At 46.4% G+C, this 16,767-nt stretch overlaps 3 protein-coding genes across 6 annotated transcripts in view; 1 reads left to right on the forward strand and 2 right to left on the reverse strand.

The window, feature by feature from the left end:
• The first annotated feature begins 5,104 nt into the window (after nucleotides 1-5,104).
• Nucleotides 5,105-10,562, forward strand: LOC125948685 (DNA-directed RNA polymerase, mitochondrial). Its single transcript, XM_049674983.1, has 8 exons — nucleotides 5,105-5,343; nucleotides 5,588-5,710; nucleotides 5,794-7,061; nucleotides 7,145-8,624; nucleotides 8,689-9,452; nucleotides 9,525-9,616; nucleotides 9,687-10,267; nucleotides 10,463-10,562. The coding sequence occupies exons 1-7, from the start codon at nucleotides 5,235-5,237 to the stop codon at nucleotides 9,814-9,816; spliced, it is 3,966 nt and encodes a 1,321-aa protein (XP_049530940.1). The 5' UTR covers nucleotides 5,105-5,234; the 3' UTR covers nucleotides 9,817-10,267; nucleotides 10,463-10,562.
• Nucleotides 10,563-10,678: 116 nt separating this feature from the next.
• On the reverse strand, nucleotides 10,679-14,077 carry LOC125948701 (SET domain-containing protein SmydA-8). The gene is made up of 3 exons (XM_049675014.1): nucleotides 13,055-14,077; nucleotides 11,366-11,592; nucleotides 10,679-11,279 (listed from the first exon to the last, which is right to left on the reverse strand). Exons 1-3 carry the CDS (start codon nucleotides 13,732-13,734, stop codon nucleotides 10,687-10,689), a joined length of 1,500 nt encoding a protein of 499 aa, XP_049530971.1. The 5' UTR covers nucleotides 13,735-14,077; the 3' UTR covers nucleotides 10,679-10,686.
• Nucleotides 14,078-15,902: 1,825 nt separating this feature from the next.
• LOC125948733 (NADH dehydrogenase [ubiquinone] 1 beta subcomplex subunit 10) overlaps nucleotides 15,903-16,767 on the reverse strand; it is a 6,528-nt gene continuing 5,663 nt past the window's right edge. For all 4 annotated transcript variants that reach the window (XM_049675074.1, XM_049675075.1, XM_049675073.1 and 1 more), the window contains exons 4-5: nucleotides 16,276-16,415; nucleotides 15,903-16,206 (exon numbers count right to left, since the gene is read on the reverse strand). In XM_049675074.1, coding sequence (XP_049531031.1) covers nucleotides 16,070-16,206; nucleotides 16,276-16,415 — 277 coding nt within the window. In that variant the 3' untranslated portion in view covers nucleotides 15,903-16,069. The remainder of the gene's footprint in view (nucleotides 16,207-16,275; nucleotides 16,416-16,767) is intronic.

A 16,767-nucleotide genomic window follows, 5' to 3' on the forward strand; every position in this document is an offset into this window, starting at 1 on the left:
ATTAATGTGCAAATTTGCGCGCAAATTTTCGCTCCGTGTGGCAGCATCTAATAGATGCTTGCCCGGCTGTTATATTTATATTAAAAATGCAAAAACAATACGAAAAGAACCTACATTTTCGTAAATAAAGCGTTCGATAGCGTCAAGGGTTCAGCGAAAAAGTCCGCGGACGTATAAAAGTTTGACAGCGTGTAAGGGTTACCCCTTCCCAGCAGTAGCCCAGATGGTGCCAGCCGGGAAGGATCAGGGGAAGAGAAATAAGGTGGTTTTAGTGAGGTAGGGCCCGTATGGTAGCTTCTTGGGCCAGTCCGCACACTGTTCTCCAAGGTCAGGGGCTTTGTGGGCTTGGCTTGCGTCAGGCACACCCCGCTTTACCCTTGGAGTTCGTCATAAAGATTTCCACCTTCAGAAAAAAAAAAAAAAAAAAAAAAGCGTGTAAGGGTTAAGCGAAACCGTTTTGGCATTAATTTTTTCGTTTGCGCTAGGGTTTTCGCCCCGTCTGGCACCGCCTAATAGGATATGCTCGAGCGACTCTACTGTATCTACACACGCGGGGCAGTGTGGTGACGAGGCTCGCCTAATCCGATGGAGATACTCCCTGAAGTATCCATGCCAAGAGAGGAGCTGAGTTAGGTAAAAGTTTACCTCCCCATGTCCTCTACCAACCAATGCTCTATATTGGGGATGAGACGGTGCGTCCATCTGCCACTTGAATCGCTGTCCCAATCCCGCTGCCAGTTAGCATAATGACCTGTGCCTTGCTTCCGAGCGGATACCCGGAATGCCGCGCCTGGCATAGCACTCGCTGTCTTCCCTTATCAGGATCGTTATAGGTATAATTGCTGCACACACCGTAATATCACACCGACTGCTGCTGTTGAGGTAGTACGGAAAGCGCAAGTGACTCTAATGGCAGCTAGCCAGTGTACCCTGTCAAGGATCAGGCAGTTCTTGCCACTCCCTAATGCATTATCCCATGCCGGGCAAGCGTACCGTAGTATCGGCGTTACCACAGTAGCAAGTATACGCTTTTTTGAGCTGCTAAGCCCCTCTATTCTGCGCATTAGGCATTGCGCATTGCCTCCTAGAGCATCAAATGCATTCTCCGCCTTGCTGGCTGCATGCTCTACGTGGTTACTGAAGGTGAGCCTGTCGTCCAACATCACTCCGAGCCATAAGGTACGGCTCTCTTAGACCCAACCACTAGGCCATCGATCTTAACCGATACCTCTTGGACGGGATTACCGATAAGTTTCATCTCGGCTTTATGATGAGCAACGATCAGGCCACGGCTCTTCATCCACGATTCCACCACCTCTACCGACCACTCCGTGTTAATTTCTACTTCCCTCAAGGACTCAAGGACAGTGAGGCAACGAGTTCCCCCTTACTCTCGCCTTGCTTTGCGTCTTGATCCTTGCGCTCCTATTTGGCTGAAGCATCGCTATCCTCGCCAGGAGAGCCGCCTTCTCTGCCGCTTATTCGTAGCGGGTGAAGAAGGAGCGAGTCCTCCGCGCACTGCATCTAAACAGGAGGGCTGACATGGTTGCCTTTGTACCTTTGTCGGGAGTTGAGAGGTGGATTTCGTCTGGCTCCCCACTACCCTCATTCCCAACGATTCACACACAGTCTGGCACTCCACTGCCCTCACTTCCGGGGGCTTGCACACCACTGCTACACAAGGCCAGCTCCAGCCATGCGGTTCCTCACGAACGCAATTAACTTATCCACTCCTTTTTCCGCAGCCTTCAGAAAAATGTTTGTTTGAACATGGTTTAATTTATTTTTTTGACAATTTATATTATCTTCTTATATTAGGTGAGAACAACCTCGACGTAATGGGAACATATTTCCCTGTTACGCTTGATAAGCTGCATGAGGTAAACGAGCTTGCCAGAAATGATCTATGGCGCTCGGCAGCTGTCGAGGTGTTGTTGAAACAGGACGCACTGGCCAAGAACCGGAAGAAACCGGTGCCCTTCCGCATTGCCCATGCGATCTACAGTGTCGAAGTGCTGGGCAATTGCACATGGAGTGGGCGTAGCCTGGCCAAGCGTTCACCCGAAGTTGGGGCTATCCACCGCATCAGTTTGGAGATGCAGATGTGGATTAACCAGCTTCTCCTGGATGCAACAGTTAAGCTAAAACCAGATGTATCCATGGAGGGCAGTAAAAAGGTCATTGAAATGTTGGTTAAAACAGCAACCCACAAGAAAGGTAAGTCATTCCAACATTTTGACATTTAAATTTAAAAATTGTAATGGTTTGCTAATTCTACCATAATTTTGTAGCAAATGCCACCAGCACGCCAAGTTGCGCTGGCGTAAAGCGCAAGTTTGTGAAGGAAAACGAAGAGTGTAAGTATATAGTATTTGCCAAATTTTCTATCAAATAACTTTCTGACTTTTCTTCAAAAAATATATTAACACAGCACAAACGGGTCAGCTGGAGCCAGAGACGGTGAACTCCGCAACGCTTCTCCCGGAAAACGGTAAATAACTTTACTAAATTACATTTAGCATAAGTCTTAAACTAGGTCTAAACATAATAGGGTATAAACGTATTTTTTCTAATATTGTTTTCTTCATTTCTAGTTTTCTTCTTCTAATACATGCAACGATGTATTGTTATCAGAGGCGAGCTTGCAAAAGTATGACATCACCGGGGATGTCGAACTGCAAGTCTGCTTCGACGGCAAGCAGTACCCGCACGGAGGCGGAACAGTACATGTCTGGCCAGTAATGGGTGCCGTTACCGGTTTGGTCGAGTCGAATACCATCGGTAGCTTCGTGGGACGCCCCGAAGTCCTGCGGCCGTTTGTGAACGAGGCCAATCGGCTTGTAGCGGAGGGCGTGAAGCTGCGGAACGGGACTACCGTTCGCTTCACGGTCCGATGCTGCATAGCAGATAATCGAGGCCTTGCCATTATTCTGGGTAATTATATGTGTAGTTCATTCGTACAAAAAGTTCATAATTTTGTTTTATTTTCTTTTGATACAGGAAACTGGGTGACGAACGGCCGAGGACGGTGCCCACTGTGCGGGTTTTTATGAAATGGCCACTTTCCCTTATTTGGACCACTTTCTGGAAATACCATTACTTAAAAATTAAGAATCTCTAATTACAATATTAAAATTTTTGTTACTTAATATTTATTATCATGTGTCATATATCCTCCTGTTTTTTATAATTATTTTATTATTTATTGTTGATGTTGGAATTTCTATTGGTGGGTGGTGGATTTAGAAATACTTGGTGGTGGGTTTCAAAGTATAGATTAAGTGAATTTTTTATATATTTTATATATCGTCTGTAGTTTATGTCATCGGTTCTTTTAAGAACCATTCAATACTTCATAAAAAGAGTCGTTTCCCACTTTTGCTGTATTTCGCGGGGTAGCAGCACCTTCTGCATCGAGGTAGGATCGTGTGACCACCAGCCGGCCAGGATATTCCATTGCAAACAAATTAACAAATGTAGTTGTTAATATCGATATGGTAGCCATGTCGATGAACCCGTCCAACGTCCACCATCTGCATCCCATCGAAAAAATCTGTGCAAACCTAAATCGTAGCATCTATTGCAAAAACTTTTTGGCGAAAACGGAGAAGAAAAAGCACAAAAATATCTAAACAACAAGTGTGCAAAATAATTTTCGACTTTCATGTCGAAAAATCCAGCTAACTACCGGAAAGGTGCTCGGAATGGTGCAATCATAATTTTGTGTGAAAGGTGATAAAATTACCTTACAAATGCAGTTTACAGATGTCAATTATCAGTCTTAGTTTTTTCTTATCACCATTCAAAGTTTGTTTCTTTTTTTAAATGCAAACGTTATCAGAAAAGAAATTTCTATTCAATTGTATTTATTGTCTGCAGGAAATGTGACAGTAGAAGTGAGAAGATTGATAAGGTAATGAAAGATGCACCAGCTCAAAAAGAAGTAGTGAATGTGGACATCCCGATTCTTTTTCTTCACTGTCAGCACTACTATAAAAGATAATCGAACGTATTTAATCTTCCATACTTTCATTACGCTCTGGAGAGTGATCGTTATTTTTGGGAGATGCCGATCGCGATTTATCGTTTGATTTGTCCTGCGACTGGGAACGGCCGCGGGATCGAAAGCGAGAACGCGACTCATCGCGATCGCGTTTCGGCGAGTGGGATCGTGATTTCGATTTGCTGTTGTCACGGGACTTGCTGGGAAGGAAAAAAATATGCACATATAAATTAGGAATTGGAAATATCAATTTTCTTTGAATTCTACAAGAATAGAGGAGAACTTACATGGAACGGGAGCGCGAGCGTGACTTTTCGGGCGATTTCGAGCCGTTCTTGGACTTGGAGCGGCTGCGTGACTTCGAGACTTCGAAAACATACAAATAATAACTGATCATATACTAAGAGAAGTAGATCCAGATCATTCGTATCTGATATTCGATGAAGAAAGAAGAGAAGATATCAAACGGTTGGTTGCATGAATTCAAAGGTAAAGATATATCAGCAGATTAATAGCAGTGCTGAAACATCCGTCAACAAAAATTTGGAATCAACAAAAACGCTACGGAAACGCACGGCGCGATACCAATAGTGACCTAGAGAACAATGGGACCGATCGTTTGTGTAATGCTTAGAAGAAGAACACTTAATTCCTATTGATTTGGGCTATATCCGGTAAAGATTAAAAATGATCACTATGGAGAAAAGTGATCGACATTTTATGAAGAACTTTTCTCGATTTATCGGCGGTAGTGTCGGTAGTATTCCGATTCCTGTTTGGTGATCCGTCTGTGCTTTAGCTATTATGGCCGAGTGATCCGAGGGGGTGGGTTGTGAAAAACGAGAAAACTGTAAAATCCTGGAGGACGAGAAAACCATAACATACCGTACCTCACCGAATTTCCACGAAACGAGCGCCAAGAAACCGCCGTTCAAATTTTCGAGTCAATCGCTCATAAGCCCATTTTTCGAGCACAACAAATCTGGTGGCACAAAAAACTGCTCGAAAAAATCCAGCTTCCAGGGTTGTAGTTTGCACGAAGTTTGCGGTTCGTGGAGCCCCAGCTTATTGTTTACTTAGTACGATCTGTCAAAATATGCGCTCGCCCCGCGTGGTTTCATGGAATCGCGCAATTTCGGTGCGGGAAAAGTTAAAATCTACAACGCACAAAAATTCTACAATCCGCTTTTTCGGACGCACCGCGTGTGCTGGGTATTGGGATTAAGTGAACATGTACCGTATGCTCAGCTTGAGGAGTTTTTCACAAAGTAAGAACAAGTTTCTCTCACACAAAATCCGCGTGTCCGATTTACGTAATCGCGGACTGTTGCTAGTTGCTGGTAAGTACGGGTGCGGCTTATAATACCAGTGCCCTGCCTGAAGACTGAAAATTAACATGCCTTTTGGCAAATTTAAGAAGCAAATATCGTAAGCTTCACCACCGCAGACGAGCCAAACAAAAACCGGCCGGCTTACGTAATACAAACAAAGCGGCGAGATACTGCGCCAAACAAACCACGATCGGTTAATGATACCACGCAAAAGAACTTCGATCGATGCATGAGCCTTATTTTACCTTTGTAGATCATGGAGCGGTCAATATCAAGCGGGTGCACTCGACGACACCATCGGCCGAAATCGCGTCCACGATCAGTGGCAAGAAAAGTAAACGGAAAAAAGCCAACAAATTCACCGAACTTCTTGCTGGTAAGAGGACGTTCGTTGGTCTGTGAAATGAAGCCGGTTCATAACCTAACCCGATAAACGACTTTCAATTCTACTCATTTCAGTGAAAGATGGTGAAACGAAGGAAATGAAGGCCACGGTACAAAACCTAAAGTCCAAAAAGCTGTCCAATTTCATCCATGACCAGATTGCACTTGATTGCTGCTCGCACAGGCTAGCATCGGCGGTCAATGGAGGAAATCCGGCGGCCAGTTCCACGGCAGTACCTTCGGCAGTTGACATCTCCAGTTGGAACTTTGAGGAAACTCCAGTCATCTATATTGGAGCCGGGATGAAGGAGACGGACATCTCGCCCGACACGCTGACCGAGATTCTGGAGAGTGTGCATGTGCTGAAGGAGATCCACCAAAAACGAGCGCTGCGTCTGGAAGCGGCCCATGAGGAGGGCATTGATCCGGCACTCGAAGAAGAACCATTACACGAAACCGAGCCAGCCATTGCGGAGGAAACCGAACTGGCGTTTGAAGTGCCAGATCTTACGCTCACAGCAAGCCGCGGTAAATCAACGAAACACGGCAAAGCGGGCCACAGTGCCGGAACGACGGTGTTAGAGAAGAACAAAAAATTCGCTTCCAAGTACTACAAAACGTCCGAGCTGGAAAGCTTGGCGCGACATCGTAGCTTTCAGATGACGCTGAATGCGTACCTCGACATCTGCATCACAACCGGCATGGTGAACCGAGCGTACGCCACGACGCTCAACTATCGGCACAAGCGTAAACGGCGCGAGTTCGATGTCACGATCTATAACCAGCTGATACACGCGTTTGCGGCCAAGGGTAGCTTCAGTCGCGTGCGCGACATTATGCGCGTGTTGCGTGAAGATCGCATAACGCCAACGGCACAAACCTATGCCGGTGTGTTGGAGTGTCTGGGGCGGCTCGAACGAACGGACGAGGTCTTGAAGCAAGCGCATGCCTATCTGCAGGAAGCTACCGGGCACGGGTTCACGATGAACGATATTTTGGACCGGAGTAAGTTCACGCACGATCAGCGAGATGTTGTGCTGGCATTGTTGCGTTCCCTGGAGCCCTCCTTTGAGCCCGCCTATCGACCACCGCTACTTACGTACAACAATCATCTGGTTGACGCGCTGAACAAGCACGTGCTTCCGATCGGTACGAAACCGGAAAAGTCACCAGCGAACAGCGAACCGGTTCCCGGTGCGGAGATTATGAATTCAAAAGCTGGATTTACCCGCGAGCAGCTGCAAGAGATGATGCAGCAGCAGGTTGAGCTAGAGCTAAAGGGTCATCTGGCAGTGAAGAGCATTGAGAAATTTCCGGAACCGACGGAACAAGTGTTACAATTCGTAAGCATAACGAATCACGCAGAGTGTTACTCTCTGTCGGGCGAAGTGGTTTGCAGTTCAATTGATCCTTTTCTGTTTTGCAGCGCAAAGATCTGGACGAACTGAAGAAGGTATGGGCGAAGCAGATTACCATGGCGTTCCATCGGGATTTCAACACGTTGAAGGCGATTACGGAAACGAAATCGTCCCGCACGATTAATCTCTTTCCCTACCTGAAAGCCCTCTCGGTGTCCCAGTTCACGGAGATCATGCTCGATGAGGTGCACATGTTGCTCGAAGGTTCCGATACGTTCAGCTTCGTGATGCCGCATCTGCACCGTGAGCTGGGTCGCAAAGTGGAATCACGCTTTCACGTGGAGCAGAAGCGGATGAACGGGGTGGTTGGTAAAACATGTGATATTTATGGCCAGTATGTGGACACTCTGGCCACCGGTAACTCCAGTGATAACCCGCGTCAGCTGTGGCAACGGGCGGTGCACGAAACGCGCCACTCGGGTCCCAGCATGGACATCGAGAGTTTGGCTTGGCCCAAAGCGGCCGTCCTCGGTGTTGGTAAGTTCCTGTACAACATCCTGAAGTGTGATCTGAAGATCAACGTTAATGCGACGAGCCGAAACAATCGTAAGGTGAAACTGGTACCCGCCTTCTACACGCTCTTCCGCTACGAGGCCAAGATGGCGAAGGAACAAATCAAACCACATCCGGTGCTGATGAAACTGTACCGCAAATCGCAACCCGATACGCTCAAGTTTGACATCAATCTCGTACCGATGCTGTGTCCTCCGCAACCCTGGAGTACACCACGGAACGGTGGTTACCTACTGGCGGAATCGGAACTGATTCGGTTGCCGCAGCAAGCACACCTCCAGACGGAGCGTATTAACGAAGCTGACCCTCAGGATATGTACCCGACGCTCGATGCACTCAATCAGCTGGCCAGCATACCGTGGGTAGTGAATGGTCCCATTCTGGACGTCATCATCGACGTGTTTAATGCGGGCGGCAATGCGAAGCTTGATGTGCCCGAGCCACCTTCCGCTCTGCCACCGATTCAGGACACGACACCAAAGAGTGAGATGAGTGGGTACGAGAAGTACAATCTGCTCCGGCAGCGGCTCTACCACCGACGGAAGCAGGGTGACATGTACAGTCTCTGGTGCGACGCACTGTATCGTCTGTCCCTCGCTAGCCACTATCGTGATAAAGTGTTCTGGTTACCACAGAACATTGACTTCCGGGGACGTGTGTATCCGATTCCACCGCATCTCAACCATCTCGGTCACGATCTGGCACGCTGTCTGCTGGTGTTTCACCAGAAAAAGCCCCTCGGTCCGGATGGGTTCCGGTGGCTGAAGCTACATTGCATTAATCTGACGGGACTCAAGAAGCGTGAATCGGTCGACGAGCGGTTGCGGTATGCCGATGAGATTATGGACGATATTCTCGATTCGGCCGATCGGCCATTGACGGGCCGGATGTGGTGGAGCAAATCGGATGAACCATGGCAGACGCTCTCCTGTTGCATGGAGATCGCTAAGGTACATCGGTGTCCCGATCCGGAGAGTAAGTACATTCCTTCCGTTACCAGGACCCAGACGCTAATCATATGCATTGCTCACCGTTCCAGAGTTCGAAAGTGGGTTCCCTATTCATCAGGATGGTTCGTGCAATGGACTGCAACACTATGCTGCACTCGGTCGCGATACGGCCGGTGCGATTAGCGTGAATCTAGCGCCTGCCGATGTACCGCAGGATGTGTACAGTGCGGTGGCAGCATTAGTGGAGGAAAACCGTGTCCGGGATGCACGGAATAATGTGAAGGTGGCCGGTATCCTGGAGGGTTACATCAAGCGCAAAGTGATCAAGCAAACGGTCATGACGACCGTGTACGGTGTGACGCGATACGGCGCACGGAAGCAGATCGCTCGCCAGCTAGAGTACATCGATGAGTTTCCGAAGGATTGGGTGTGGCCTGCCTCCAGCTACCTCACGGTCAAAACGTTCGACGCACTGAGCGAAATGTTCACGTCCGCCAAAGAGATTCAGGATTGGTTCACCGATTGTGCCCGTCTCATATCGGCCGTCTGTGCGCAGAATGTTGAGTGGGTCACACCACTCGGACTGCCCGTCGTACAGCCCTACAATCGAGGCGATCGATCGATTACCAGTGCGAAGGGTAGTAGTCAGCTACCCGAACACTTTGCGATGGATTCGTTCGAAAAGCCCAACATCATGAAGCAAAAGAATGCTTTCCCGCCCAACTTTGTGCACTCGCTGGACTCGAGTCATATGATGCTAACCTCGCTATACTGTGAACGGGCCGGGTTGACGTTCATCTCGGTGCACGACTGCTACTGGACGCATGCCTGTACGGTGCCTATAATGAATAAGGTGCGATGAAGAACCATTACCTTTACCTTCTTCCGATCTCTGAGTTATTAATAATCTCTCTTTTCCCCGCAGATCTGTCGGGAACAGTTTGTCGCTCTGCATTCCGAACCCATACTGGAGGATCTGTCGAAATTCTTGGTACAAAAGTACAGCTACGATGAAAAGTACGCCACGCGATAACTTTCTGCATCACAGCAGCTCCTTTAAATGATTTCTTCTTCTTCTTTTTCACAGTGAGATTAGTAACGATGGCTCCGTGATAGATCTCACCAAGCGCAAGCTAAACCGTATCCTTCAGCAATGCCCCGATAAGGGTGATTTCGATCTGCGGAAGGTACTGGAATCGGTTTACTTCTTCAGCTAGGCTACAGCCGGTGCCCCTTGTGCATTCAGGGCGGCTCGTACGCTTGATCATAGTATTCCTTCACCCGAAACCGACCGCGGGTTCCGGTCTAGTCAGCGCGTAGGCGTGTGAACGCATGGAAGAGCAGAAAACATGTTACGACAGTGACTGCCATATATATATCCGTAACTACCATTCGCTCCGGCACTGCCGGCGGATACAGCCTTCGAATGATGCTAAGTTTGTTTTCAAACTTCAGGCACTCCGGCACCGGTTGCCGAATAGACTTTTGTCGACGATCATCGACGATGACAGCGTCGTGCGCAATCTGTGAACGTTAAGCCATAAAGTGAACAAGAAGTACTTTGCTAAAAGTTTTGAATATTATGCCTTTGTGAAAGAAGAACCCGTATCCATCAGCCGGACGATGTTGGGAGCATGAGGAACACTCGGAAACAGCAACACCTACAAGGTAATTAAATCTTAATAATTATTGCCTTCGGCAGCGATCTGCTGCCTATTTAGTACTACTCATTGGTTACTATTTGGTCGTACCATGGGTTGGTCGCTCACGAATAAAACATTTCTGCATTAAAATCAACACAATGCGATGTATTGAGGGTTTTTGAGGATACATCATAAACTTTATTGATATAATTAAATACAGTGCATGGTACGGACTTGCAATTCGTTTGACTGCTCAGTGATCAAAAGAGAAACACCAGGAACAAGGAATACAGGGAAACATTGACCGTACAACGGCCAACCTCTAGTCACACTAAATAGGCGTTACGACGGGAGTCATAATCACAAGTAAGGTCAACACAGCATTACAACATTAAAAAGGTACATCACATATCGATTGATTCCCCTCGATCTACGATATCGTTCTCAATCCAGCGTAGCTATACTCTGGCGTAGCTGCAGCAGCGACTGTTTGGCTACGTTTGAGAGTATTCCTTCGGGAGAGGTAGGATCTTCCCACTCCAAGATGGAACCACATTCCTCCAGTATTGTTGCTGCTTCCTCTAGTTGTTGCTTGAGCGTTTTGCCATCTCGTTTTTCCTCGCCTCGTCCGAAGGCTGACTGGGCTAGCATAATGAGCGGGGCGTGCAACTCGTACAGTACCATTGCCCTCGAGCGAGACAGGCCAGGTTCCACTACATCTAGCACCCGCAACACATCGCGACACAGATCGACCTTACGCTCGAGCAGCACATCGGGTAGTTCCGCCATCTCATACCCGGGAATCCGTCCGTACAGCTCGATCAAGCTGTGCCGTATCGAGGTATTGATGAAGTGCCGTGGATGTAGCACGCTGCGGAATTTTTTATACAGACGCTCGTAAGCCTCCAATCGGCCAGCGTCATACTCCAGGCAGGCCAGCTCATCCAGTTCGTTGTGCATCGTTAGGATGGCCTTCTGTACTACAGCACCACTCGTCTTGAAACCACAATCGCCACATTTCCACTCGGCATTTTCATCTACAGCGGGAAGAGGAATAACCATTAAAATGCGAATTAGGCTTCGTTGGAATTACGCTTCAGGGACTTTGGGTCCTGGAACCTACCTAGTGGGTCAGAGGAAATTATGATGCCACCGACACATTTGTTGCAGAGCAGCGAACTAAAGTGAGTTCCCAGTTCGGATGGATCGACGCACCGTGGACACATGCAGGTGAAGAACTTGCTCGCCTTCAGAATCGCCTGCCGTGCGACCGTCCCTGTAAGCGTGTAGGTGTAGGTCGTGTATAGCTTTTCGCCCTCGGCCACATCCACCGCAACACGTGCCTCCAATCTGTGAGGAATGGAATAAATCGTTGGCAAAGGCATTAGTAATTTTTTAAGCTGCTTTATTAAACAGTTCGTTTTCTAATGATAGTAATCAAATAAGATAAAATAAGAACATGTGCCTATTAGAAGCTCATTGATGGATGTTTTATATCACATCTCCACACATCCACAAAAACTAGTTTCAAGAACGATTATCAATGGAAATGAAATGGATCCAACATAGACATAGATGAGCTTTCGTGTGCTCTCATTGGCAAAATGAATGCAGTTGGGCAATAGAAGATTTTCTATTGCCTATTGATCTATTGTCTATTCTACTCTATTGCGAATTTAATTTTTAATAGTGTTTTGAATCCTTTATCATGATAAAAAAAACTTAGTATGTTAGCTGAGTTCAATTATTAGGATTTATTTTACCTATTTATCAATAACTGCGATTTACTGCTTTCTTTTTAAGCTTTTTAGTGGCTTAAAGTCGTTTGTGATTTTTACCGTACTGATGTTTTTTATATCATCATTTTATGAAATATTTGATTATTGATACTAGAACAGTTTTAAATAAAAATACACAAAGTTTTCTGTTAAAATGCTGTTGAGGCAAACTGGGCTAGGGTGATTGATGAATCCGGAATAAAGATAAAGATGAGCTTCCAGCTTAGGCAAAAATTAGAACATGAATGTATTTATCTTGCTTTGGAAATGTTTTTGTTTCCCAAACCAAGAGACACTATTTTTTAAAGCAAAAAACTCCAAGGTTATTTTGTTTATCTTATCAATCACGGATCATTGTTACTATACACAATTCAGTAAAATAAAAGATATTTTGAATATTTATGAATATTTCGCACCATGTTTTATAATACACAGGAGCACAAGAAGTTAAAAGGTGCCATTTGATTACTTGAGAGCCTATTTCGAATTTTGTGACTGGACGTTTTATAATAAGTCCTTCCTATAGCAAGTAGCGTCAATTAGCTTTGTAAAAGAACAATCTAAAATGAATGGACCTGCTGTTAGTGGATACCATTACATTGACTGTAATTGGGTTCAACGGGCCGTGAGAAATGTTCGTGTTTAGGGATGTTTTTAGATTCCTTCCATTCGAACCACCGGCTGATCATGCGTTCCGCACCTCTTTCGTTGCGTTGATGAAAAACATATGGTTACGACCAATCCGTACCAATCGGTCGGAAACACATACGTACAGCAAAGTCGTAAGTGTATCTCTGGTCGAAGCTCATCAACCGGATAACAAGCCTCATGTTCGCCTCATTACCACGCAGACGCGGCGTCTTTACGATCAGATTCGTTCGGCCATCCGACGGCCGACTCCCCATCCCCAAAAGCGGTGGAAAACTCTATTTTTAACCAAGGATCCCCATCCTTGCCGCCGTCTAGAGACGCGAGTCGATCGCGATCTTAGCGATCGATGTAATCGATGTTGGACTCGCCCAGAGTGTGCTTACCTGAATGCTTCACTCGGATGGATGGAGTGCACAACGTTCGGAACGCAGCTGTGTGCCATAATGGCGAGCTGAGGGTAAAGTCCCCGGACACTGTAACCATTACAGGTGCGCCCTTCGAACGCATTCACATCCAGCACACCGATCACCTGCTGGATCAGATCGACCGAGAAACGATCCGCTAGACCGCAAGCGTTCCGCAGGAAGCTCACAATGTTATGATCGTCAACCTTCCAATTGGCTCCCTCCCGGCGCTTCTCATCATGGTACTCCATCGGGACTATCTCTCGTTCCCAGCGCTCCGGATTCGCTTCCTTAGCCAGCAGCATCCGTAACGGGGTGATGCAATCGAGCTGCACACAACCGGCCGTCGAATCCTCGACGCTCTGGAACCGTACACGCTTCTCGGCAAACACGGCACATTCGGCCCCATGGTAGGGCAATGGAGCGGTCTCGGCCGCACAATCCTCACACAAGGGCCAACCGCACCGTGGACACCGGGGACCACCTTCACCACCATCGACCGGACAGCAACACTCCAAACACAGCGGTGGACTATCCAGTTTGGGTCCCACGACAAACGGCAGCTCACTGAACAACCGATCGCCAGCCTTGAGATCACGTGCGGCCACTCCGTACCGACCGAGTTCCGGACACTCTTGTACACGATATGCTTCATCCATGTTTGTTCACTTCAGATTGTGATTGCTATTGTTCTGTTCTGACTATTCTGTGCACTTGCTATTCTCTTTACTGACTGACACGTCCGAGTCCGGGTTCGTTCGAGGGTATTTATCACGAGAAACCACAACCACCTTGGCCCCGGTCACCGGTGGCCCACCGGCAACTCGAAATCTTTATCTCGATTTTTCGCACACGATCGCGAACGATCGCGAACAAGATCGCTATTTTCGTACGCTCTCTCTCGCGTTCTGATGCTCCTAGGACTATTTTTGGCCCATCCACTACCACTGGTCACGGTGTGCACTACTCCTTACTCGATCGCACACACCAGCCAGGATAAGGGGGGGGAGGGGAGACCTTCTAGGAAATTCCTTTATCATATTTTTTACTCTCCACCCTGCTTATCGTGTAATGACGAAGACGACCAAGACGACGACGACGACGTCACGACACGGTAATTCACAGAAAGTGAAATGTTTTCGTGTCTTGTTTGTGCCTCGATTGTATCGTCAGCGCCAATCTTTTTGCGTACCGAACTGTTAATCGACAACGCTCTCACGGCGATGGAGGCGCCACGTGATGACGTAACGAGTTGTGCGAGACAGAGTGATTCGGTCCCAAAGAATTCACTCTGCACTCGCAAAAGAGTTTTAGGAAAGAGGGGCAGTAACGTTGCGGATGTGTTTTATTTTGTGCCGCAATGTCTCGCTATATCCGTTGTATACACGCATCAGATCAAGCTGATCGATATTGATATAGGAATACATTTGTTGGATCTGGAATTGATCGCTCATCGACCTATTAGTACACAACATTCTAACTGGAAAAGTAAATATTTTTTGTTGTATCTGTGACTGAATCCGTTACATGTAAAAAGATAAATAAAGTTATAGCATGTGAAAACGTAAAAGGGAAACAAATAATTATAGATAAAAGTGCATTTGAAGCGAACCATTCTAACGCTATGTTCTGTATTGATGCGCAACCACGTGCTGGTTTCCAAAGTTACTTTATGGAAGCCCTTGGTTTAACTAGCTGATTTGCCCGATTTCATACGAATATATTAACGGTTTGATATAAATTATCATTGGGCCCTTCTCGTCGTTTTCCTAGCACGATATCATTTGCAGAATCTAGACGTACAACCGCGTCTATCAGCATTAGCTTAAGAGCGTGGGGATAGTAGAAGATGCCTAGAAGAACAATACATTAAGAAAGATATTGTGATTTAAGATCTTAAACGACAGTTACTCCACAGTTAACTTACTATAATCCCCCATGTTTGGAAATGTCCCCGGCCACGAAGGGTCCGGTATCATGTGTTAAAAGCTCAATTTTATTGATCCCGCTGTATTTTCTAATATCACCAGCACCGCTTTCCATTAGATTAGCTCTAATGATCATTCTTCGAGCATTATGAAAGTCTTCCATTTGAATTATGAACCAGAGTGATTTTATCTTCCGATTTTATCCTGAAAATACACTTAAAACAAGTGTGATCATCCCCATCTCGATAACGCCCGCCCCATCCGACTCTGTCTCTCTGTGTCTCTCTGTCTCTCTGTCTCTCTCTCTCTCTCTCTCTCTCTCTCTCTCTCTCTCTCTCTCTCTCTCTGTCTCTTTTTTCTCAACCACTCTTTTTGTCTTGCTTTCGGAATTACCGGTAAACATCTGTAATGAACAATTGATTTAAGATCAAGGTTTAGGGAGGGATGGCGGGAAGCAGAGGGTGCAATAATAAAATAAACTGAGCTTAAAATGTAACCAATCAATTTATAGAAAAATCCCCAAAAACCTAGCTAACGATACCCATATTGTCCTAGAATGGATTTTAAGGTTTGGAGCTGTATAGAGCCCCCCAAAAAAGGACCAAATTTGATCAAATCGTATTAGAAGCAGCCACCCACAATTGTGCAAGAATTCTAGAACTTTGCTTGAAAACTTTCGTTATTAACTATTGAAAAATATTTTTGTTCCGTGGAATATTTGAATACTCACATTCGGCACGCATTTTTAATTGCAGCATCTTATCGGCAAGAATTTTGCTGAAGCTCGTCTAACGATCGGGCTGCCATACTGCTATAAGATGAATGCAAGATTCGTATTGGTTCTTTGGCACATTACAAAAATTAGTAAAAACACCACCAATTCATTTGAAGAGGAGCGGTTTACAATTTTGGGTTATCATGTATTTCCGGTTCCGGCTCTTATATATTTACACTCCAATTCAACATTGCATGCGCGACATAAAGTCAGAGTTTCCACTACGTGCTACCGCTGCGAGCTACGCCTTGGGCAGTCCCTTATTAACGCAGTCCATGGTACCATCTGCGCTTAATGCTCGACCGCTTCGCCGTCTTCATTGGTTTTCATACCAGAGCCAACCGGTCCATGACGTCTTTCCCAGATCATACGGTGCTTCTGCTTCATGTACGCCGTTTTGGCATTGGCATAACCACCGAGGTCACCATCTGTTAGCGAAGGGTTAAGGGTTAATAGATTCAAACGCTCGTGTGTAATGCATAAGGGACGTTACTTACACTTAATGAACCAGTTTTCGGCCGCCTTTTCGTACGTTTCCAGGAAGGATTTGCACTTTCGGACATGGTCCGGTTGCTCATACATCACGCAATCTTCAAAGCGTTGGCGCAAGATGGCAAGAATTTCATTGTCAACCATCCTGTAGAAGATCGAAAAGAAGGGGAAAAAATTGATTAAAACGAGGGCGTGCGTTAGTGCGTCGCAAAAAAAACTGTGGGGCAAGAGTGTTTTATTTATTGCTCCTGCTAAATGGGTGCAAATGATTAACGAAATATCAAATCCTAGGGACGGGGCCACGGTCAAGTGGTTGCTGAAAGCGATGACTGATGCACAAGGGTGCGGTTTGGCCATTCTGCGAGAGCCGCGTCTAACGGACAATTATTTTTCTTTCCATCGAGTTGTTTTCCATCGGTACTCGAAAGAGAAATTAATTGCCGCTGATCGGGCATCTTGCTGATGGACAGACAGTTGTTTTCCCGGCAGTATATCGA

This window comes from Anopheles darlingi, chromosome 2 (assembly GCF_943734745.1).
Source record: "Anopheles darlingi chromosome 2, idAnoDarlMG_H_01, whole genome shotgun sequence".
NCBI classification, from domain to species: domain Eukaryota; kingdom Metazoa; phylum Arthropoda; class Insecta; order Diptera; family Culicidae; genus Anopheles; species Anopheles darlingi.